At 28.8% G+C, this 27,009-nt stretch overlaps 1 protein-coding gene across 11 annotated transcripts in view; it reads left to right on the top strand.

Annotated features, from left to right (window-relative positions):
• Positions 1–26,795, top strand: part of fray (oxidative stress responsive kinase frayed) — a 196,230-nt gene extending 169,435 nt beyond the window's left edge. For 8 of the 11 annotated variants that reach the window (XM_075355660.1, XM_075355662.1, XM_075355665.1 and 5 more), the window contains 5 exons: positions 11,467–11,582; positions 17,705–17,839; positions 20,677–20,718; positions 23,299–23,485; positions 26,509–26,795. In XM_075355660.1, coding sequence (XP_075211775.1) covers positions 11,467–11,582; positions 17,705–17,839; positions 20,677–20,718; positions 23,299–23,485; positions 26,509–26,586 — 558 coding nt within the window. In that variant the 3' untranslated portion in view covers positions 26,587–26,795. The remainder of the gene's footprint in view (positions 1–11,466; positions 11,583–17,704; positions 17,840–20,676; positions 20,719–23,298; positions 23,486–26,508) is intronic. The other 3 variants (XM_075355664.1, XM_075355666.1, XM_075355668.1) reach the window with 3 other exon arrangements.
• The last annotated feature ends 214 nt before the right edge of the window (positions 26,796–27,009 follow it).

The following is a 27,009-nucleotide window of genomic DNA, read 5'->3' as shown; positions in this document are numbered from 1 at the left end:
TGCAGTTTAAACACTTTTAACGATATTGTTTCAACATTCTTGATTGAATTTCCGCACATTTCACACCTTCTGATAGCAAAAATCTTATCACTGAATGTTGCTTTTCTGGCAGATATGTTTCAAGCGTAGCTGACATTCAGAAATCAACAAAAGAGATTATGTTTAGATTAATTATGATTGAACAGCTAATTAGATGTGTTACCAAGGTTGCCAACTTGAGCCTCAAAAAGTTTCATTGTAATTGATTGAATTGTTTTTCCTCTTCATCAATTCGTCTTGTTAATTATTGAACATCCCTGATAACTTTTGAGGAAATTTTTTCTCTATTTCTCTTTCAAAAGAAAATTTTGCCTAGGAAGAAAATATGATTATTTGCTCTTAGATAAAATGCTTAAGAAATAAATTAAATTTTCCCTAAATGTATTTGAACTGCAGCAGGTTAACAGATAATATTAATGATGCGTTTTGAATCTGTATGAAATGTCAGAACTTAACCAAAATTGTAAATTATACAATTTAAGAATGTTCAAGGAATAATAAGATATAAATTATGAGATACGAAATAAAGCCAAATAATAAAATGCAGGAATAGGGATAACAATCAGTAAGGAGTTTGGATAATGAGCATCCTGTTTGTAAGCAGCTTGGGGAGTGAATTATTCTTGTCATGATAGATTCACCGAAGCCAGCTACAATATCTAAGCAGAAGCTGTAATAGAAAATATACATGAAGAAGTAGATGTAACTTAATCAATTATAAGAGAGGTGTAACAAGAATTTAATAATAACTTGAAATGCTACAGTAGTAGAAAAAAAGTAAAGGGGAAATAATGGGGAGTTGGGCTTATTCAGAGAAATGTAAAGAAAAGTTCTTAAACTTCCAGAACTGTGTACAAGAATTAACTAGTACTATCAAAAAATCTTTTTAAAAGTAATAGAAGAATATATACATGGATGTGGCTACAAGATATGGCATGATATTCGATTCATTACGTAATGGTTTGGTGGAAAATCTAAAAACAGAATTTAAAGAAAAACAATTTTCAGAATAATTATGAAAATTAAATTAAAAAAAAAAAAATGTATATATCATCATTATTGGGTTATTCTGTGGTATTTCAGGGTTCAAATTTGATTTACCAGGTTAATTGTATAGATTAATTACTAATGCTAAATAAATAAATAAATACTTAAAATACTTTCAAAAATTATGTAGATAATGATATAAATTATAAAAGAATAACAGGTTTGCTATTCCACTGATAGCAAAAAAGAACTGCTCCAGTGTTTGCTTGAAACTATCACAAGAATCCATGGAAAACCCCTTATTAAAGCAGCATTATGTTCTATAAAAAGTTTAAGGTGTAATAGCAAATATTAATTTTATGCAAATTTGCAAAATAATGCATTAATAACGTTAATTAATAAATATATGAATGCAAGTTTAATGAGCATGCAAAAAAAATTCAAGTTTATGCAATTAATAATTATTTTTTAATAACAGAGTAGTATTGTTTGTATAAAAGTTTTTCATCATTCACTGTTAGATCCTTTTGAAAGCTGAAGTATTATATTTTACAGTACAGAAATAGTTATGTTACCTCTTTTTATAATAAGAGAATGTTATTTTTTAGGAATAAATTATTTACTTTTAGTAGCACACAATGCAAATTCATAAATTTAAATGCATAGAATTATCAATATGACTAGTTTAATAAAAACTGTTTACATATCCTGAAAGTTCATTATGAGTTTCTAGTAGTCCCAAAGAGCATTGTTGTTATTTTAGACAGGAATATATAATGAATATTTAACACAGTTGCTGGTTAAGGTGCTTCATTACAAAGTAATTTTGCATACAAAACCAATTTGGTCCTCTCATGAAGCAATTATCATCTAACAGGCCCTCAAAAATTTTACAGTAAAGCAATAGAAATACTATTATCATAAACTGAAATAGTTTCCTATGGGTGTAATTGTATACATTAATTATGCAGTCAACACTGTATGTCTACCAGAGAAGAACAGTGGAATAGTTTTAGCCAGTAACAACTCTGATTAGATTGATTGCTCTAAATCTAGACAAGATCAGTTATTATTATTAAAGCCTGATGGAAAGCAGTGTAAAAAATCTTGTCTAAAACTGTAGATTTAAGTACAGTACATCGCATATTAAAATCGAAACCTTACCTGTGATGTTACCTATTGTACTACTATGCTTCTTTGTACTTGTACTGTAGGTGCTTCCATATATGTAGAAAGCTACACTAAGGAATGAAAAGGGTCAGTAGTTGTTGAGGGCTTCTATTGAATAGTGAATATGCAACCTGAACATCAGAACTAGATAATCAGTATTTTTTAGGCCCTCAGTACTGTACAAATGACATTTTTCAGAAAAGCATGTCGTTCTTTCCCTATATAATTATAGTATATCTCGGTCAGTTAAAATATTTCAGTAAAGAAAAATAATCTGTTTAAAATAACTTGCTTAAAACAGAAAGAAAGTAATGATTTATGTAGGAAGATGATAGTGAGTTTTATATAAAGATAACAGATTTATTGTTCCAGAAATTGAAACGCTTCCTTGTTTAGGCAATAAAATTACAAAAGATTGGTATAATAAATAATTTATTAAGAGTACATTAGAATGTAAAAGGGGGCTTTCAATGGAAAAAAAAAAACTACTAGTATTAAAAATAAACATACAGAAATAAATTCTGTAGAATAATTACATTTTGTGTATGTAATGATGAATTATGGTTCATGGAAAACCAGAAAATTAAAAACAAAAGGAAAAATATTAAAAATTACTTGAGTTAAGGTTTGAAATTAAGGTTAAGATGCGGAATCTTAGAAAAAGAAGAACAAGAGTCTAGTATTAAACATCCAAAATTAAATAATTTAGTATAGTGAGACCTTGCTATTGTAACATTATCTTGGAGAATGATCATAAATTTTCAGTCTTATCCAAGCCTTTAGCATCACTCAAGACACACTGTTGTAGACCGATCAGCTCATCAGTGGATGAATCAAATCATTCACTTTCTTTTGGTACTTTTTATCAGTCACAGAAACTGGTCTAACACTGGTTTCAGACCAAGGTTCATCCTCAGTATTTGCTTTACTAGATTCAGATGCACAAAATTTTATTGGCCCACTTCTCAAGATACTTCATTTAGTCATGAAACTTCAAACAGTCTCATCACTGTAGATGACTTTTAGATGTCATTGAATATCACTACCATTCACTTTTTCCACTGTTACAAATTCAATCACTGCACATTGTTTTAGATGTGCAACTCCATGACGTAGCGAGCATATGCAACTCCATAACAATGGCAACTTACAGAAAAATGAGAGGATGTGAATCAATAAGTTTTGGAATGTTAACTACATTTGGGAATAAAACTACAAGATGATAGGACTTTTGCTTTGTGCAACATTTTATTCTCCCATTATATTCCAGTTGTATTGCATCCCCACCTGCCTGCATAATTTACATTTTATGATTATTTTATTTACTTTCACACCTGATTGTTTTAGTTTCAAATTTTTATGTTCTAAACCTTCTGCAGATTGTTTGAAGAAAATGTTTATTTCCTTCTTTAAATGTTAAATAATTATACCTCTAAAGACAAATTTATGCTGCGAATTTATTTGATAAATGTTTATAATTATCACACATAAAGTAATGTAAAATAATGACTGCACAGTAACAGAAATGTATGACTAATGTGTTATAAAAAAGATTCAGTAAGCAAGTCAGACCATATAATAAAATGATCTAACTATAAACTTATATTGATTTTAAAAATACTTTATTAGAATATAAAATACAGTGAAAAACAAATGGTTAATTCAGTTGGGAGGTATATTTGGGTCAACTAACGTAATAAAAAAAAAACTTCTGTGTAGTACTTGTAAGATTATCTTCATTGATGACAATAAATTTCCTTCTTGTGATCCATTAATCATGAATATTTATTTAATTAAGTGAATTGTTATAAGTTCCTAATAAGAGCAAGCGGTTTGAAACCGAGGGGGTTTATCTGTAGAAGTAAGTTTTTGAATGCTACTATAAGGAAAAATAAAAATTATAATTCATTAAGTAGTTAATTTAGAATTCTAATTGTAATAAATACTTTGAAATAATAAAAAACCGAGATAATTAATTGTGTAGATAAAAAATTGATTAGTGTACTACACTATATATGATTTTCTTTTATTTTAAAAATATGGGTATTAAATTTTAATAACTTGAAATATGTATATATATACACACACACAAAGTAAAAAAAAAAAAAAAAAACAATTATTTTATTATAATAAGTTTAGCTTTGTAGTGAGCAAAATTTAAAATTTTGAAAACTTAATGAAGACAGTGCACTCACTAATAGATGATCACCTATCAACAGGGAGTTTAGGATTGCATGTTTTGAACATAAATGCGGGAATGAGACAGGATAAAATCTTAAGTATAAAGTTGTAGCATTGAGCTTCCCTTATGCTGGAAGTAATTGTCCTAAAGAAGGAAACTACAATGTGAAAATAAAATTTTTAAATATGTTATAAATACATCTTTAAAATATAAAGAAGAAAACATGAGAATGAGCATTACACTTTTGGACCGTATATACCTGCAGATGATCTGATTTTTACTTTCATACATAATGAAAGTACAGTCATGTGAGTTTGTAATTATAATATTTTTATAGTTGAACATATGACACTAAATTAAAAAAAATATTAGAAAATCTACAAAGTTTAAAAATATTCAGGCTCCAGATAAGTAAAATTAGAATAGCATTTATGGAAAATGAAAAACCTATATAAATACTAATGAAAGAATGTTATAATGGACAAGAGTTAATAAGGTTAGTGAAATTAAATTAATCTTAATGACCATCGTAGTATTATCATGCCCACTTTAGTAATCTGGAAAAAAAATTTTATAAAGGAGCTACCAAAGGAATTTATTTTACAAATTAGAGAAAGGATCATCAAATCATTCATTTTATGAAGAATATGAGAAATTCATTTTAAAATAATTCAGGCTAAATTGAGATGAAGTCTGCTAAAAAAAAAAAAAAAATGAGGTGTGAAATCAGTACTTGTGTGGTTAATGATACCTGTTAGTGAAGCTACCTGGTTGAGGACCTTTTGTATAATAGAGTACAGAAGAGTCTATGAGAATACGTGTATTGTGTTATGGTTATCAGCTAAAGATGACTGATGCTCATCTCTTCTTGTTATATATTTTTTAACAAGATTACCTATCTACCTACTGTATCTAAGTTAATATTAATTTTATATAAAGTAAAATTAACGTAAATGGTAGGTTTTATTTTATCTTGTTTTGTATATGAATAGAATAAATTACAGAAACAACAAATTCTTTTTATCCTGAGAAAAATAATAGTATTATAAAACTGATTGATTACAGATTTGATACGTCTTAGAAATCACTTGCTATTATGCATTTATGAAATAAATGAGTTTTTAAAACAGAGATAATAAGTAATTTGAAATTTATGAATATTTTTAAACAAAAATTTTGCGTATTTTGTCTGTTGCTTCTTATCCTTTTCAATTCCATTTAAAAAGGTTCTGTTAAATGTGATCTTACTGTAAAAACACAAAATAAAGGCTTGATTGTATTGTCGTTGTAAGAAAATGAAAGTCTGTCATTAATTAAAGCAATAACCCTTATATTATGTTTCAGGAAAATCTGTTTGGCAATTTCTGAGGTATAGTTGTGATGTTATTTTCTGAAAACTGATAAATGAACAGTTTTTGAAGCAGATTTTTTACTGTATGAATTTCTTTATGTTTTTATTTTCAAAAATTCATTATATCAGCAGTGCTCGTAGTTTGTGCCTAATAAACTCTGTTTCAAGAGTAGTCTAATCCAAAAGTTCTTGAAGATTGAAAATTTGTATACCAATATAAATGGATAGTTAAATGAACTTTTTAATAGAATTATTATAAGTTTTTCTTCTGATGGCTGAATTCATATGTCAAATATGAAAGCAATATCAAAGCGACTATTGCAGGATGCCTTAAGATGTGGCCTATATCTGTTTCTTCTTTCAGCTATATTTTTCCAAATGCTTCTTTCTTCATCAATTTGCTGCAATACCTCTTCATTCGTCACTTTATCCACCCATCTGATTTTTAACATTCTCCTATTGCAGCACATTTCATAAGCTTCTAATTTTTTCTTCTCAGTACTCCAACCATCCAAGTTTCACTTCCATATAAAGCTATGCTCCAAACATATACTTTCAAAAATGCTTTCTTGGTGTTTAAATTCATTTTTGATGTAAGCAAATCATATTTCTGACTAAACGCTCGTTTCACCTGTGCTATTCGGCATTTTATATCACTCTTGCTTTGCCCATAACTTTACTTCCCAAATAAAAAAATTCTCCATCTCCATAATCTTTTCTCATCCTCTATATTCAGTGGTCCATTTACTTTATTTCTACTACATTTCATTACTTTTGTTTAGTTCTTGTTTATTTTCATGCAGTAGTTCTTGCATAGGAGTTCATCCATGCCATTCATTGTTTTTTTCTAAATCATTTTTACTCTCACTAGAATTACTATATCATCAGTAAATTGTGTATCTTTATCTTTTCACCTTGCACTGTTACTCCAGATCTATATTGTTCTTTAATATCATTAACTTCTTTGTAAAGATGAAAAAGTAACAGGGATAGGGAACATCCTTATCTGACTCCCTTTTTTTTATTACTGCTTCTTTCTTATGCTCTTTGATTACTACTGTTGCAGTTTGGATCCTGTAAGTGTTAGCAGTTGTTCTTCTATCTCTATTCTTGAACCCTACATTTTTTAAAATACTGAACATTTTATTCCAGTCTACGTTATCAAATACCATTTCTAAGTAAATAAATGCCATGCATGTTGGTTTTTTCTTTAATCTTCATTCTACTATTAATCTGAGTACTAAAACTGCTTCCCTTGTCCCTATACTTTTCCTGAAACCAAACTGGTCTTTTCCTAACATTTCTTCCATTCTCCTTTCAATTCTTCTGTACAGAATTCTAGTTAATTTTTGATTTACGAGTAGTTAAGCTAACTGTTCTGTATTTTTAAGATTTATCCGCTCCTGCTTTCTTTGGTATCATAACAATAACACCCTTTTTGAAGTCTGATGGAACTTCCTCTTTTTCATAAATATTACACATGTGTGTATAATCTGCCTATTGCTTTCTCACCTGCACTGACAGTAATTCTGCAGGTATCTCATCTATCTCAGAAACCTTTCTCGTCTTCTTCCTCTATAACACCCGTTTCTAATTCATTTCCTCCTCCATATAACTCTTCAATAAATTCCACCCACCTATCAACCTTCTCTTTTGTATTATAAATCGGTGTACCATCTTTATTTAACACATTATTAGATTTTAACTTATATACCACAAAATTCTCCTTAACATTCCTCTATGCTCTGTCTATTTTACCAATGATCATTTCTCTTTCCACTTCTGAACACTTTTCTTTAATCTACTCTTCTTTCACTAATTTGTACTTCCTATTTATAGTATTTCTTAATTGTTGATAGTTCCTTTTACCTTCTTCATCACTACCATTCTTATACTTTCTATGCTCATTCATCATTTGCAATATATCCTCTGATATGCTAGGTTTTCTACTGGTTCTTGTTCCGCCTAAGTTTACTTCTTCTGATTTAAAAATTTTCTTTTTAACATTCTCCCATTCTTCTTCTACATTTTCTACCTTATCTTTTTTACTCAGACCTGTTGCGATGTCCTCCTCAAAATGTTTTTGCCTCCTGTTCTCAAGCTTCTCTAAATTCCACTGATTCATCTGGCACCTTTTTATTCAGGTTTTTAAACTCCAATCTACACTTCATTATTACTAAATTATGATCACTATCAAAATCTGCCCATTGATATGCCTTTCCAGTCGATCGAGTTGATTTCAGTGAGTTGATTCTAGATCTTCCCTTAACCATGATTTAATCTATCTGATACCTTGCAGTATCGCCTGGCTTTTTCCATGTGTATAGTCTTCTGTTATGATTATTAAACTGGCTACTGGCAATTACTAAATTATACTTAGTGTACAACTCAATAAGTTGGTCCCCTATTTCATTCCTTTTGCCCAGCCTGTATTCACCCACAATATTTACTTTCTTGCCTTTTCCAGTGCTTGCATTCCAATCTTCAACTATTATTAAATTTTCAGTTTAGTTTCTGTAAATGTTAATTATAATTAGAACTATAATAATAAAAAACAGTTAGATAATTAGTCATGGTTATAACTAATTGTTAACTTGTTTTATTCAATTGAACAGCTGCTCAACAATACATCAACTGTTTTTAGTAATTTTTACCAGCTATTTTGTTATGAATAAAAGTATGGTTTATCTAAAAATTGATGTTTTGGTTTGGAAGCTGTCATTTTGTTTCTATAAATCCTAAAAGGTAGAAATTTTCACAGAATTTTTTTAGAACCTTAATTAGAAGGTCTGTAAAGTTTCAATAGAATCACTCTGGGAATGGGCAAGTGATACTAAATCAGAAGTGTATACTAATTCGTGGGACACTGTTTATATATATATATATATATATATATAATATATAATATATATTTTATATCACTCTAAAATATTGTTATGTTAAAACAACATTTTCCAAACACTTAATTCATTAAGTAGTAAAAAGAATTTTCTAGAATTTATTTTTTTTAAATAATGCTCTAAATATACTTCAAGTGAAAAAGATTATTTATTGTTTTTATAAGTTACAAAGCAGAATTTTTTATGCTAAACTGTTATTGAAATAAACTGGAAAACAAGAAAATGTTCAAACTATTTGTAAAAAAAAAATTTCCTTAAAATCTATTACTAGATGCCCATTTCAGTTGCTAAACAATCATCATCGTTAAATATTGAATATATTTATTGTAGATAAGAAATTATTCAGCAGTAAATAGATATAAAATGAAATAAAAGAATCTGTAATTATAAATATTAACAAATAAACAATATGTACAAAACACCATGAAAGAAATATTTCTAATAGGATTAATAGAGTAAAAGTAAAATGGGCAGTGCAAGTTGGAAATTTTAGCAGTTTAGATGTTTTTAAACTTTCACTTAGGATTGCTTAAAAGAACAGCTGTTAGTATTTTTTCACTTTATTCTATTAATACTAATTGAAAATTCAATTTTTATTATTTAAAAGTATTTTGTATTTGTTAATTAATATTTATTAATATTATTATTTCTTTCATGCATTTGTTTATTATATGAGAGAGAGAGAGAGAGAGACCATTATTAATATGCCTTTTTTGCTTTGTTTTTTTTTTTTTTTTGGCATGATGTACGGCCAGTTTTAATATGTAAGGTCTAAAAGCAAGTTTTTTTGTAGTCTTTGTTGTCGTAAGCAAGTTTTCTTGTGAAAAAAAATAATTTTTTTTTTTTCTACTAGCTATATGAATGCGTTGTAACAAAATATTTCTCTAAGCTTTTCCTCTGGTCCTGCTTAAAGCACATTTGCCCAGTGTGACATAAATAATAAATTTCTATCATAAAAAACAAATAATTTGTAAATGCCAACCACATAAGCACGTTACTTGGAAATAAGGTATAGAAATTTTATAACATCATAAGTAAATTATTTTATCCAATCTTATTTAACCTAAAATCTAGATGTTAACTTAATCTTTAAAATAATTTATTCATAGATAAATTACATTAAAGTGTAGGCAACTAGGAGTCATGCCAGATAGTACAATTTTTATGGTATCTACCTTGTATTGTGAGCATAAATATCAGTTTTGTAATTTTTATTAATGTGTGTGGTAATCTTGTTCAAAATAAAGCGTACTCTTTTATTCAAGGCTTGATGAAGAAAAAATTAAAATTTGTTGACAAACATCAAAAACTAATTACTTATTAGCTGACTACAGTTTTAAAAGATTATATAAAATAAAAAAGGTGCAGTAGTAATACATTCTAGTAAGTTTATTAGTTTGTCAAAACCTGTTATTTTATTTGTCCATTCTAGGTTTTTGTAATTGATTTTTTACTAAAAATATTATTGAAGTTAATTTATATTAAAAAGTATCTAGTCATGTTAAATTTTTCATTTTTCTGGTTTCTTAATTTTTATTTAATTTTTTGGTTTTTTATTTCTCTTGTTGGCATATCTAAATGATTTTTATTGCTGAAAATATATAAATATTTAGGTAACAGCACAGTATAATCTTTACCATCATTCTTTACTTATTAAATTGCATTAATTTTAAGTGAACTTTATATTAAAGTGGTATCTTTAACATAATAAAGTAATTGGTATAATGTTAATTGTTATATAATATGTATTATAATGAAAGTATTTTAACATTCCCGTATTTGGGCTTCAGCTTTCACCTGAAAAGACCCAAGTAGTTATAGTCTCAGACTAATCCTGATTTCATTCAGGATCAGATCCACGGTAATCCACCTTTCCTCTGCAGTGAAGTACCTTGGATTTAGATAAATAAAAACACCATATTTCAGACATGATAGAGAACTTTCAAATTTGGCCGAAAAAACAACAGCTGTCATCAGTTGGATAATGACCAACACAGGGGTCCTCTCACATTGAAGCAGAGGGTCTTGTCACAACAAGTAATGCTCTTGAAAGTGTCATATGGAGAACCAGTCTGATCTGTCATGCTGAAAAGAGGGGAGAGCCTGTGCAGTTCTTAGTTGGATGCACAGGGCTGTCTCCTTTCAATTATACTGTGGGTCCAACTCAGGTAATGCCATTGGCATAGCATTTAGATTTACATCCCTGGATCTCATCATTGAGAAAAGAGAGTAGATGGACCTACAGACTGATCCCAGACCTCCAGAGATGGCTATATCACAACCATGGGAAATTGAGATACAAGTTGACTTAGTTCTTTACCAGTCATGGTAGTTTTAAAGCATACCTGTATCCACAAGCATTGAGACCCGCTGCAGAATGTGATTATTGCAGAGAGGAGGATTCCGCAAAACACACTGTGCTTGTGTGCAATTGCTTCTTGCAGCATAGGGAAGCATGCATGAGAGAATTGGGTGTGCTTACTCCAGAAAACATCTTTGAGACTGTGCTGCAGACTGATTGAATGTGGCATGCAGTGTTCACAATGTTGGTCAAGATCATCCATACAAAGATGGCGAAAAAAGTGGGAGGAATGAATAATTCCCCCTGATTTTCCCTTAGAGCTGCGTTCATTTAAGCAGATCTGGCCACAAGGAGAAATAACCAGAAAAAAACACCTATACGTATATAAACAGTAGTTCTAAGGATCAGCTCTAAATAAATAGGTAGATATTAGTGAATTATGTCTTTTATATGACTATAAATTAACTATTGCTACATTAAGCTAATATTAACAATTTATTTTTGTTTTATTAATTTGTATTTATTATTTTTCCAGTGTGCAGAAAAACCAATGAATAATATTGATGCTGGAAGTAGTGGAAGTGAAAAAGATTTGACAGAAAATGATTATACCGGAGGATCTAGTCCTGTTAATTTAGTTCTGAGAATGAGGTAAATTTTATTTTAAATTTTGTAAAACCTATTCTCAAGATAATTGTTTATGTTTCATGATTACTTGCATTTATCTTATTTGTGTCTGTCATTTCATTGATTTTTCCATTTTTTCAATTCTGTACTAATCTTATAACCTCATCATATATCCTCAGTTACCTGCTTCTTACATTTTTGTTTCTTTACAGTTTTTACATCATATGTTTCGTTCTACAAATATGAGATTAACTGTCCCTGGATATCATTTTTGGCTTACCAATCATGTCCTTTTTATGATATCTTACTCAAACTTGTTTTTACTCAAATTCATCTTAACTCATCTTTCTTTTGAACTTTTAACTCCTAATTCTGAGGAATCTCCTGTAACACCACATTTTATTAAAAGGATTTATTTCTGCTTATTTAGCTTTCCTATTTATTCATGTTTTGCTGCCATAAAGTAGTTCATCACACAAGTTTTCTTTTTTAAGAATCCCTTTTGAATTTATAGATATGTGATGCCATCATACTTTTTTCTGCATGATATGGATGAATTACAGAAGACATTTAAAGCAGGTGGTATAATTTTTCTAACTCAGTTCATCGTCCTAATATGTTTTGTTTTTTCTGGTTTTGTATATGAGTGTAAATTACCTTAACAGATCAGGACTCTATCCATCTAATACTCAGTAGTATCAAATCTTTCATGTTCTGAGTAGTGACAATACTACTGGGTGATTCAAAAAGAACTTCACAACTCTAAAAACTATAAAAATTTATTGAGATAACTTACAGATTCAGTTGAGATCTCATTTCACAGAAAAACACATTTTAGTTCGATGTGGCTTCCATTTGTAATGCTTCATACATTCTACCTGAAGTCGATTTCATTCCAGAATGTAGCTAGCATTTTAGGCATTACCTCTGCAGCTGCGGCGGTTATTCAAACTCATAGCTCAACAAGATCAGCAGGCAAAGGTGGTACACAAACCTGATCTTTAATGAAACCCCACAAGAAAAAATCTAGTGAGGGGCAATGCAGTTAGACCTTCACAATCTCCAACCCAGGAGTCAAGTATCAAGAAAATCTCAGACTTCTAGGTGATTGTAAGGAGGTGTCCCACATTGCTGACAGTAATGGCGTCCATCATGGTCATGATTGTCTAACGAATTAGAAAGTTTTGAAGCATGTCTAAATAAACAGTACCATTTATGGTTGCCTCCTGGAAGAAGAACAGGCCATACACTCTTTGATTGTTTAGGGCACTCACAAGTGTGCTGCAAAGTTTTATGAGGGTTTTTGCTACCTCATATTTGACAGTTACAGGTGTTCACCTTGCCACTGATGTGAAACATTGACTCATCACTAAAACCTAAACACACAGCAAACAGATTCCCTACCACTGGTAGCAACAACACTGGTGATAGCGCTAGTGGCCGAATTTGATACGAATGAACTGAGTTAAAAGTTAAAGTTGTGAAGTTCTTTTTGAATCACCTAGTTTAATGAATCAATAATATTACAAGTGAACAATATATAGTAGCAGTAAAAAAAATTGTAACAGTAACATTGAAGTAATTAAATTTTTTTAACAGACTTCAACTCATAATTTTCTTTTTTTGTTAAATGCAAAGCTTTTATAGAATATGTTTTTTTGGTAGTTACATTAAACAGAAAATTTTTTAAGTGAAAAACTGTTTTCTTCTAGATAATTCAAAGATTTTTTTTCATTATCATGATTATTTAACATTTTATTTTATAACATAATTTGCACAGCATAACGACACCATCTCCATGTTCAAAGTATTTTTACATGAAAATTAGTTAAAAAACTTTTAGTAAAAAATTATACATTTTTCTATATTCCAGTGATTCTTTAATCAGACACAGTTTCATTGTGTCATGTCTAAACCCACATCCTTATTAAAACAGATTTCTTGGCTTTGCATTTGTTGTTAGAAATCTTTTTCATTCTGAGTGTTTTGTTTATAGTTTTGTCCTTATTTTCTGTAAAAATAACACAAAAAGATGTAAAATAAAAATTAAAAAGTATAGTAACCTTTAATAAAAGAGCATATCATTTTGAAAAAATCATTTGCATTTTTTATTTGAATTTTTACTTTATGAAGATGGCGCCAAATGAAGGTTTATAGGTTGTTTCTAGGTTTTATTAAAATTTTTTAATGACTTACAAAAGTCAAAATTTAAACAAGCAGTCTTTTTTAAGTTGGTGATATTTATTTATAAGTATTTCTTTTCTGAAGACCCAAATGTTTAGTTTTTAAAAGCAAAACATTATTTAAAAATATTATCATGTTAAATAAAATATGATTATTTTTAATGTGTTTGGTGTGTATATGTGTGTGAGTGCGCGCGCATGCGCACAAAGTATTTGAGTTGAGGTAATCTATGCATATATAGCAACAGAAGTATGGCTGTTTACATCACCCAAGAACACCCCTGAATACCTTAATTATTTCTTTTAATGGAACTTACAAGTTGATTTGGTCTTGATTTTATTTGACTTAGCTAACATAAAATTTCAAAGATATATAAGACATTGTTTTCTCTTGATCAGAACAAGTTTTTTTGTAATTTCATTCCATTTTAATAGAAATTAGAAATATTAGACATAATTTAATCTTTATTAAACTTGTAACAACTACTTTGTCCAAATCGTTTTTCAATAAATTGTGACATTTTACTAACTGTTGTTATTACTACTGTTAAGAGTAAAAAACAACTGTCATAATTATGCCATATAAATAAAAGGTTATTAAAATATTTGTTATGTACTAAAAAGTTGAAGGAAAAATTTATTTACTTTTTTACAAATCTTCATCCACACATTGGATTACTGTATGTCATCACAAATATTGTAAATTATGTTTAAAAACTAGAATTACTGGTTATAAAATGTTAATAAATAGAACACAAGAGTCATTTACAATCTGCAAACATTATCCAAAGCATTTTGAAAGTAATTTTTTTAACATTTTCTTTAAATCCAGGAATGCCTGATGGAATTCACATGATTTAGAAAAAAATCTGGTTCTTATTCCAGAAATTTTTTTTTTTTTTTTATTTTAAAAAATTTGCAATTTAAATATAATTTAATTACTCGTCAACAACAAAAAATTGTTTTATTTATCTGGAATCGTAAGTGGTGATTTTTAAGTCATTTTGGGGTGCTGAATTCAAAACTGTTTTAAGAATTTGTTTAATGCTCTTTTTTTTTGTACATAAGATTTATTTACCAATAAATGTATAATCACTGTGAAATCAATATTTAAAAAGAATTATTATTTATGTGTATTCATTTAAAATTTGTTTAAAAATTAATTAAATTTTTATTTATTCAAACACAGTTAAATTCAAATACATTAATACAATTTTAAAATAACATTTTCTAAAAGTCTCAATCATTGGAATTGTCATACTTTTAATTATTAAAATATGTTGACAAACTTTTTCACTTGTATGATGTTTGATCAGTTTTTCCAAACAAAAAACACTAATAATAATTCAACAAAGGATTAGATAGGAGTAATCTTGAAAAATATTCTAGAAACTTACATCACAAAATGCATATACAGTATTATTGATGCAGGACTTAATTATAATTACTTAGTAACACCAAAATTACAGTTTTTTAAGTTGTAATATGCAGTTGTAAATGCACATTCAAGGTAAGTTAATGCTGGCAAGATCCATAAAAATAAAAAGCAAAAAAAGGAAAGGAATAAGTGTTTCAAAAATTAAAAAGCTACTTGTCAACAACACAAATGATTCAAAAGCACTACTCAATATTTGACGCAAGGATTTGTAAGCAGGAGAAAAATATTGGATTTAGTTTTGGATAACTGCATGACATATCCAACTTTGTTTTTAGATAAAGTTAACTTGTGTTATCACTACAGCTACTCATCCAATGCATTTTTGAGATGTTCAAAACTTACTATTGATCTGACTTAAAAGAAAAATTATTTCACGATAGTGTGAAGAAACATGTACTGATATTGCAAAGATTTTGGATACTTTGAACATGATAGCTAATGCTTGGAGTAGGATTTCTGAATTTCATTTTAAATTGTTTTAAGAGACTGGAATAATCTGTTACATGAGAAATAGAACACCAACGAAATGTGAAAGGCCTGCAGACATAAAAGACAACTATTCAGTGCATGGGAAGAAATTGATACTCGTTATTGAATAATGTTGCTATCATGCAATCCATTATTCAGAATGTGCTAGGTACAGAAAAATAACCATGACTATTCAAATGAAGAACCATATATAGAGAACTGATAAATAAAAATATTCTGGAATTCTTAAAAGCCAAAGTGAAAAAGCTTTGTAAGAATTAAAGGAGGAAGAGAACAATTGATAATCCAAACAAAAATAAAAAGTTTTTTCATAGCTGTTAAGTTTGAAAAAATGTAATAAATTCTAGTATTTCAGCTTTACCAATACAATAATTAAAACATTAGTAAAATAAATTGTATATATCTACAACATATGCTGGTTTATCAATCAGGCTATTACAAAATTAATTTTTGGTTAATTAATCGTTACTTATTACAGTAAAAAATGTAAAATCCCAATGTGATCAACCAGGAACCACTACATATATTAGATAGAAAGTAAGTGTTTGAAAAGGTTGGATCTTATATTACATGACTAAATACAATTAGGTAATGTGTAGTAGATACAGATTTATGTAACTAAATGAATTGCATTTCATGAAAAGTTTAAAATTCATGACAGTTAAAGGTTTCTTTTTTTATTGAAAGTTTAAATTCATTTTTCAGGAAAGTTATTACATTTTATGGAAAGTTTAATTAATCATTTTATTTAAGTGTCGCATAACTTTCATATAAAATCGATGATAAAACCTGTCTTTTTTTTTATTTGCTGTTATTTTTAAGATATCAACCAAAATTGAAAATTTTAGTTGTCATAATAAATGAATAAATAACACACTGGATGAACATGATGTTGAAATATTTTCACCTTGAGACAACATTTAATAATCTCTGATTTAATGTTAAATAAAGTGTATCATTACTAACATTATATGAGAGGTCTTTATTTCTAAGTAGATACAACACGACAACTTACAGATAACAATGCAGTGTGTACATTGCTAGCGTGGCCATGAACAACACAGGTTCACCAACCTTAAGAAGAGAAATTTCCCACCATCCTTACTGTACAGATATCCCTTGTACATTGTTTTTAGTTAGCAGAAGTATACACAATTACAGATACTTTGCCAACGTTATTACAAAATTAAATTACATGTTTCTATGTATCAGGTGATATTAATTTGAAACAGTGCAAGAAAATAGTTAATTTAAAAATTTAAATGATCATGTAATATTTTAGTCTCGTAATAAAATATATTTTAAAACATTCACCTTACAAAATTCCAAATTCTCATTTGGAAGCACAAAGTTCTCTTCTGCAGCTTTGCAGCATGTTAATACCAAGTGATATTTGTTTAGAACTTGTTATACAATATTGCATTTGTGTGAGTTTCTTTATTAATTATTTGCCTTCTCGAGTAACTGGTTTCAGTTTGGCTTTGTAAACACTGCATTTCAGGTGTCTGCAAAAAAAAAAATCAGTGCAGATAGATGTAAAGATCTGGCAGGCTACTTTATTGTATGCTCTGTTTTTTTTTAAATGTATCATTTAAAATTTTTCATATCTGTAGAGCATGTAAACATATGTTGTGTTCTGTCTTGTTGAAACTATAAGTTATTTAATTATTAATCAACAGCAATAAATAAAATATCATTTGCAAAGCTTGTAAAAGGCTCTTCAGTTTGATGACAATCAATTACTGCCCAAACTTTTTGTTTTTGAGAATGTTACATAAAAAATGCCATAACCAATCTGTGATTATTACCATTCTAGTATCAGTAGTTATGACCATTAATGTCATCATTTAACATAAAAGTAGCTTCATCTAAAGGTGTAATTTAATTAAAATATGATTAAATTACTTTTTTTTTGGGGGGGGGGTCTATATCAGCCTTTTCATAATTTCATAGTACTTAATCCAGCAATCAAATTCATCCTCTGAAAGTTCTTGTATGAGTTGTAATATAAAAGGGTGTTGTTTATTATTTTTAAGAACTTTGGGGATTGAAAAACTACTGTCATGTTCAAAGGCGGCTTTCCAAACAGTTGAGATCAGTATCTTCAACAAATGCCTGCAATACATTACTGATATTTCCTCATCAGTAGCAGATTTTATGTCCTCAAGCAGGTATGATTAATATCACTACCAGTTTCTTCTCTCCATTTCACTATCTTATGCGTAATTGATTTTGTAATTCATACTACGTTGAGAAATCTATCAGCAAATAAATCACATACCACTGGTGTGTGGTTTTTACATTTACATATGTAAGTTGCACACCAGTGGTGTATGATTTACTTGTAAAGGAGTTCCTCAGTCATCATATCCATTTATCATAAACAAATTTATTGTTTCTGTTTTACTTAAAAAGACATTATTTTAAAAACAAAGATTTGACTAAAGTAAAAATTATAAATAAATAAGATAAAACTTTTCTAAAAAAAAAAAAAATTTGATTAGCTCTTCAATATGTAATTAATTTACAGATTTTATGTTTCCTTATAGATTTTTATCACAGTTTAATTAAGCAATATAAAAAATAGCATTGTTGAAAAGTAATAACCAGATTAATTTTTAACTGCTGATTGACTATTTATACATGTAACTGCTTCAAATAAATTATATCACTAATCTACAGCAGTATAGTATAATTTTTCAATAACGTTTCAAAGTATTTGTAATACTGGTTTTAATGTTTGAGTTGTTTTAAGCTAGAATTCGAGTAACAAATACTGATATAAGTACATTATTGAATGTGCAATCTGAATCTGAAGCACAATAAAATCTTCTTACAGTATTTCCCTCTTCATTTCTTGTACAACTTTAGCTTTTTGTCTGCTTATATTTCAAAGACTAGAGTAATTCTCAAGAAACTGATTTTGCAGTCAAATTTGACATTAAAACCATGTACAACTTGACCTTGTATGTTCCTGTTAGAAAAATTAATATTGGATTCAAGCTAGTGGACACAAATTTCAAGCTTTCCATATATATCTTTTTTTTTACCTCTAGGTTCGCACTCTAGCAATTTATTGCATAGAGGATGAGATGAATGTTTTGTAGCATGTGTGAAAAATGCCATGCCTGACCAGGATATGAACCCAGGACCCCCAGGCGAAAGGCTGAGATGCTATCACTTGCGCCACGGAGGCCGCCCTATATATATATATATATATATATATATATATATATATATATATCAGTTTTGTTTCTGTCATCTTGTTAACATGAAACAATTTCGTAACTTTTCTAGTATATATACATAGTCAGGCAGACGACTGAAATATATATTTTATCTCAGCTATTAACTGATGTAGATAGGCATTTGAGATAGCATAGGAAAGCTCCTCTTTGTTAAAGTTAAACTTGGGATGTGGTGAAAATGCATTTATATTACAGGATGTTATGAAAATTAACAGTGTAATTTGTTTTAATCTTTCTAAATGTAAGCATTTTATTATTCTTATAATCTCAAATAGTCTGATTAAAATGATCCTTCCTATATCAACAAGAAGCCAAGATAAAACATATATTCCAGACTTTTGCACAATCCTGTGTATGTATATATATATATATATATATGTGTGTGTGTGTGTGTGTGTGTGTGTGTGTGTGTGTGTGTGTGTGTGTGTGTGTGTGTGTGTGTGTGTGTGTGTGTGTGTGTGTGTGTGTGTGTGTGTGTGTGTGTGTGTGTGTGTGTGTGTGTGTGTGTGTGTGTGTGTGTGTGTGTGTGTGTGTGTGTGTGTGTGTAATGGCTGATTATAAAAAGGTTAAGATTTTTATTTGAAAAATGCTTATTTCTAGGGTGATTTTTAACAGTTTTTGTGTCATTTGAAATCTTTGCTTAAAAAATTTTCAGAAATTTATATTGCTGTTTTTCTTGCAAGCCTGAAATACCACTTACTTATTTCTTTAACATTGAAGTTATTGAATCGGGGCTTTTTTAATCAATTCTGTAATCTAAAAAACTAAAAAAATTGTATATCAAACTGTAAAATCTGTAAAGTATTTTTCACTCTTCAAAGTATATTGAATCAGTAATGACGTGCTTTCGTGTTCCCCCTTGTAAAATTAAATGTACATCATAAATTATATTAATCTACTCCACACATCAGTCAATCCCCACCATTTCAGCTAAGCCAGTGCTAATGAAAGTCAAGTCGTAGAGTCGTTGATTTATTTCTGTTACAGAAATAATATTTTCATTACAGACATATTGCAAAAGAAATTAGTTCTTTTCAAAACTTTATCTTTTCCATATGATTTCTCATAATATAAAAACTGTTTTTTGTAGAACTAAGTCATTAAAAACACTTTAACCCGTATTTGTAAAGAAATTTTTCTCTGTATACGACTAGTTTGTAAACAGCTATATAATAAAAATGTTAGATTTTTATATCAAAAATATATGTTTTATTTGAACCAAATAAAAACTGAAAACCATAAATCAAACTATTTAATAAAAAATATAGATATAAAAAAAATTTGCTTTATTATAATGCAGTTACTTTACATTTTGAATTTAATGAAAGAAATTACTGAAATAATTTTCTCTTTCTATTATAGTCTATCCAGTAGTGTAGTTTCTAATGAATAATATTTATTTTTGTTCATCTATTTGCCTTATGATCTGTCAGTTGTTTTAGCTCCCCATCCCTCCGTGCTTGCAGTTCATCTACATGCAGCACATATAAATTTTACAAAGTTTCTAATAGAGGGTTTAAACTTGTGATAACACCTGTGAAAAAAATATTTAACAAAATATTCTTCCCTCTTTTAGTGGGCCCTGATTGATGAAGGTATGGCTAAATATCATTTGATTTTGTACAGAGGGGCATTATTACAGTTTTTTTTATTTTTCATTATTATTATTATTTTTTGGTTTCTTTAATTTTTTTTCAACATATTATAATTTTGAATCATTAAGTAATTTTTTTGTTTTGTGTTTTTTTTTTTTTAACCAGAAAAGCTGAACTTCATGCACCGTTTATCATTGATGATTTTTTGTAAGTTTTCCTTTCCTTCCTTCCCTTATTCACTGTGTATTGTGTTTTAGTTATTATACTTACGGTTCTGGTATATTGTATGTAATGATTCAAAACTAATTATTATTTAATGCTTTCTTTTGCTGAAGTGCCATGGAATATTACCGACCTATTAGAATAGTTGTTCTCATTTATAGTAGAAAAGATTAGACATAAGGTATGGATATGGACTTCCATTGCACATCAGCTATTTGTTTATCTGAATGAAATTTACCTAAAATTAGAATAGATCCTATGCAGTGTAAAAGATTTTCTATTGAATGATTGTTTTATTACAGTTTTAGTATAGTATAGGGTTGTAATTTTTAAACCAAATGATTTTATTTTATAATTATAGGCAAACTGGTTAATTTTATGTATAATTGTTGATCTACATCAACATTTGAAAGCAGCTTAGTTTTTACAATATAGTATTGATAAATAAAATCCTGAGCAAAAGTTATGAAGAATCACTTCAAACAGTGGAAACCAAAAATAAAATAAAAATGATGTTGACATACTAATGTAAGACATACTGTTGCAGCTTGTTGAACTCTAATTCTTATTCATAAGAAAGTTTTGGTAAAATCCATTTAAAAAATATTTAAAAATCAAATATCTAGAAATTTTGGATGTATTTCCTACCATAGAATATTGTTATTATACCAAAATAGAAATTAATAATGAATTTAAAAAGTATGAGGTGAATAATCATGTAAAATGGTTCTTGGTTAATCACAATTTTTGTTTACTGCCATCCATTATCCATCCATTATCGATAAAGATTTTTTTTGATTAATTTATCATAGACTTATTTCTTCTAGACATAGAAACAATCATATTCTTTTTATTAATTTTGAATACCATATTTAGGATTTGTTGTTACTTTTCCTTTATAATTCTTTAGCCAAAATTTGTTAGTAGCAGTTGCCTTCTTCCATTTCTCTTGGATAGGAATGGAAGAACATTAGTTGATATAAATTCTTCCTGCTGCTTACCGTAATTATGTTCTCTTATGACTCATATTATGTATTTTATTGTGTCTGTAAAGGTATCCTATTAACTGGCCTTTAAGGCTAGGCAAAAGACTAAACTATTTTACATTGATTATCCCCCCTCTACACTCCACAGACTTTCCTTATTTTTATTCTCCATTTTGTAGGATTGAGCTGATCCATGTCCATTTTTTTTATAAATACTTTTGTGAACTAAATTTTCATTTCACTACCTTCCAGTACTTGAAAAGATGAATCTTTATATGAAACATATGAGATACAATTAAAAAGTATATTATTTTAAATGGCATAGTGCAGCAGGTAGCAGATTATTATTTACTGATAGATACTTACGTAATTACTTGTGCATGTTCCATCAGTCTTTCTTTATTTCTTTTTTGTAATTTAATTTGTGGACAGCAGTAGCATTTAGTGAGATTTGTTAAAACATAGTGAAATTTGTTAACTTATTCCAAAGATTGTAGAAAATCTATATTGAGGAATTATATGTAATGTACAATTTCACAGTTTTTATAAATATTTTAAAGGTGATCTACAACCAAAAAACAAAGTAAGAAAAGTTGAGGTTTTGCAGTTATAATTTATGTACTGTGTATGAATCGGTATGGTGGCATAAAACTTTTGTTTAGCTCAGTTCAATTCTTAACAAAAACTTAGGTGAGACATAACTCAATTAATTATAAATGCAAAACTGCTTTCAGCTTGACTACATCTAAAACGTAACTACATTTTAGATGTTAGCAATTTATTCAAGTGCATCTGTTTATCATAACTGGCGATGTAAATTTTTTCATTATGAACAAGAATAAAGTCCAGTTTCTGATAGTAGAAGATCTTAAACTTGCTTAGATAGTGAGTTTAACTAGCACAGAAATAACACTTATGCTGAGAATTACACATCCAAACCAACTACAGGAGTATCAAGATGATACCCAGCTGGTTTTTATCTTTTATCGAAAACTGATTAATACATCATGAATTTGTTCTGCCATATCACATAATCGATAAAGATTACACTATCCTTTTTGTAGAATTTGAGTTTACAGCCCACTGTAAAGATCTGGGCATATTTTACTTGGCATTTCTTGATACTGTTTGACAGTTTGGTATTTTGGTGACTGATAATACATCTCCATGACAGTATGCAACACAATTTATGTAATACTTTCTTTCTGTGCATCATATTCTTCAGATCTACCAGCTGCTCTGTTTTTCAGATTCTGCCATTATTTTTTTCTCTTTCTGAAAATCAAATTCAACTTGAAAAGAAAAATCTTTTTGGAACTTGAGATTTAAAATAATATGAAGTAGTTGTTTACTCAAAGAGATGACTTATCTAATGTTAAGAGCTACAAAAATTACTGGATTAAGCATTTGACTTCTGAAGGGGACAGTTCAGTGGTAATTAGGTCTCAAACCCTCTACCTCTTTGGAATTATATGATTTTTCATTCTGTTAGGAAATTACTATTTATATAAACTGTAACTAATTATATTACAAAAATTTCACAGTATTTAAAAAATAGATGGATTTAATTTGTTAATAGGAACTCAAAACGAGAATTAAATGATATTAGATTTGAATTCGCAGTTGGTAAAGATAGTGCTGAAGGTATTGCTGCAGAGTTGGTCGGCGCCGGACTAGTCGATGGTAGAGATATTATTGTAATTGCTGCCAATCTTCAGAAATTAATTGATAGTCAAGGACAGATGAGAACAGTGACTTTCCCTTTGGTAAATATAGTTCTTTAATTTAATGTTATAACTGATACGTTACATGTATTTTTTTATACCATTATGTATGAGTGTTTGTATATATGCAAACATGCATGCAAATGTGTGCACATAATTATTAAACAATTCTTCACTGTCTGTGGTTGCATGCAATGATACCATTATTCTTGTGTACAAGTTATACCATAGCCCATTAAATTGTAGATTATTATCGCCCCAAAATTAGTTTGACTTCATTTAGAATTATGGAGTAAAGATCTACCCTCTTTATATAGTAATACTGATCAAATATGAGGAAACATTTTTCCATTTAACATGAATTATTTAAATAGTGACAATACTTTTTAATCCTGAATAAATCATTTAAATTAAAGATTGCATATTTTGAGTTATTCCTGTGAGAAAATAATAATGTCTACAAGTCACTTTACGGAAAATAAAAAAAATTGAATTGCCATAATGATTTGGGCATTTGTTAAAGCTGCTCTATAATGTTGACAACCAACAGGTAATCATTTACAGTTGATACTCAACGTAATATAATAAGAGTACATTAATAAATTTAATATTTTAAATGATAATATAAATAGTTATTTAATAATTCAAACAGCCATTTTTATAGAAGTGTAGATATCATGAGCATTTAAAAAAACTCCATCTGATCGTTAAAGAGAATATATAAATATATATATACTCAATATTAGAAGAATTTATCATCTGTAAACTAAAATTGTAAGCCTGATTACTTTTAAAACTAAATTTAGAAAAGAGCTGGGCTAACTGGTTATTGAAGTTAATTGGAATTATCTATTTATTTCTTTTAATCTGTAAAGTTTGGACATTTGAGGAAACCTTCAAGAGGATACCCATAAAAAGTAAGAATTATTTATTTAAATCTTTTTGGACATCAAAATATTGTCCATTAGATGATATGCACTTGCTCAAATGGTTTTTCAACTGTTTGCAGTATTTTTTTATATTCCGAACTAATGCTGTTAAGTGCCTCCATTGATTTTTTCTTAACCTCTTCTACATCCTGAAAATCTGCCCTTTATCCTGAAAAACCATTTAGGTTTTTCTTCATTCTTGGTAATAAGAAGAAATTACAGGGGCCTAGGTCAGGCAAGTAAGAGGGAGTGAGAAACCATTGTCATGATGAAGCAGCCACTTCCCTGATACCACAGTTTAGGTTGTTTTTTTCTCGCAGCCTCACGCAAACACTTCAGCAGTTGCAGATAGAATGTTGGTTCACTGTGGTACCCTGAGGAACAAATTCAATAGAAACAACTCCTTTGTTGTCGAAAAAACAAATCATCATGGACGTCACAGTTGATTTCACTTGCCGTGCTTTTTTTTATCTAGCCAATGAAGCTGTCATCCAGTGGTTGGACTGTTGTTTTTTCTTTTCAGAATAATAGCCATAACACCAAGATTCATCCTCTGTTATGACGTTTGACAAAAAATCCAGGTCAGTTTGTGTCTGTTCTTTCAATTCCTGGCACACTGTCAGACAGTTTTCCCTCTGTTCATTGGAAAGCAGTTATGGAACATACTCTGCATGACATGTCTCATGTTTAAATCTTCAGTTAGAATTCTTTGGCATGAATTCCAGGAAATTCCAGTTATTTCCTCCAATTTTTTTATTGTTCTGCGACAATCAAACATGATGGCATTGCGTATTTTTCAACATTTTCATCTGTTTGGATGCTGAAGGTCAACCCAAATGGGGTTTATCTTCAAGTGATATTTGGACACTTCTGAACTGGGCAAACAACTCACAAATTATTTCCTGGCTTAGAGCTTCCTTTCCATAAGCTTCCCAAAGCACTGAAACTGTTTCTGCCACTGTCATTGTAAAATCACTAAGAGTATTGGGAGGGGCTTAAGAAAACAATCATTCTGTCTACTAAATGGTTACTCAACTGAGCAGGAAGAGTGTACAGTAAATGTACCTAGTGGGAGAGAGCAGCACTGCCAGCCCACTTGCTTACAAAATAAATTCTGGTTTTTTGGGTATCCCTTGCCATATAGTTAGTCTAGAAAAATTTGGAATCCATAATTTATTAAATTTGAATAAATTACAGAGCAATTTTATTGGCATTAATTTATGTATGCATAAATTTACAAGATCTTTATCACCTCTTCATTTGTCACTTATCCACCCATCTGATTTTCAACCTTATCTTATAGCACCACATTTCCAAAGCTTCTAATCTTTTCTTCTCAGGTACTCCGATCACCCAAGTTTCATTTCCTTATAAAGCTACACTCCAGACATATACTTTCAAAAATGTTTTCCTGACATTTAAATTAATTTTTGATGTAAACAAATTATATTTTTGACTGAAAGTTCGTTTCAACTGTGCTCTGCAGCATTTTATATCACTCCTAGTTCATCCATCTTTAATAATTCTACTTCCCAAATAACAAAATTCTTCTACCTCTGTAATCTTTTCTCTTCCTATTTTTATATTCAGTGGTCCATCTACATTATTTCTTACATACCAATGGCATTCACTATTTCTTCTAAATTTTTTTTACTCTCAGCAAGAATTATTATATCATCGGGAAATCATAAGTAACATCTTTATTTGTTCACCTTGCACTGTTACTTCGGATCTGAATTGTTCTTTAACATCTTTAAATGCTAGTTCTATTTAAAGATTAAAAAGTAATTGTGATAGGGAACATCCTTGTTGGACTCCCTTTTTTATTATGGCTTCTTTCTTATGTTCTTTGATTATTACTGTTATTAAATATATAATAATTCAATTATTATTAGTAAATATATATATATATATAGTAATAATTTATAATATTAAATATAAACATTTTAATAAAGTTTCATATTGAATGTAGCATTGAATGGTTCAATGCTAAGTTTCTCATTCTGTTTATAGACCCATGTGAGTGGCTATGAAGTAATTACATATGTAGTTAGTCGGTTAAGGATGTAGAATATTTTATTTAAATATTAGTAGTTCTCGGTCATTTTTAATTTAATTATTTCTTTTTAATTTCAGAACTCAGGTTACGGCAGTAATGAAGTTCCTGATGATAAAGCTCTTATTGGTTTTGCGCAAATTTCAATCACGGATTGAAATAAATATGATTAAAACATATTCGATTAATTATGGTTTATCTGCCAGATGATTCAAATCTGCTTCCATCTTGAATAATATTAAAAAATAAACAACTTGCATTACTGCTTACGTGTTTTACAGTTAAAATGAAATAGTATTATTAATTTTTTGTCACCTGTATAAAATGTAATAAGTAAAATGTATGTATATTAATTTATTTTATTTAACTGTGTATGTTTTATTCATTTATTTTACTTCTTCTTCTTCTACTCTACTGTTATTGTTATAGTTATTTTTTTAATACATCGGTGCTAATTAAATTTATGCCCACATTTTTTAATGTTTTGTGATTTTATTTATTTGCATGATTAAGAGAACCCTTGATTAAAAAAAGTCTGTATTTTGTATGATATAATAAAATATTGATTCATTGACTCTTGA

Source organism: Lycorma delicatula, chromosome 2 (genome assembly GCF_047948215.1).
Source record: "Lycorma delicatula isolate Av1 chromosome 2, ASM4794821v1, whole genome shotgun sequence".
Taxonomy (NCBI): Eukaryota; Metazoa; Arthropoda; class Insecta; order Hemiptera; family Fulgoridae; genus Lycorma; species Lycorma delicatula.
The sequence above is the reverse complement of the archived record's forward strand: the minus strand, read 5'-3'. Positions and strand labels throughout refer to the sequence as shown.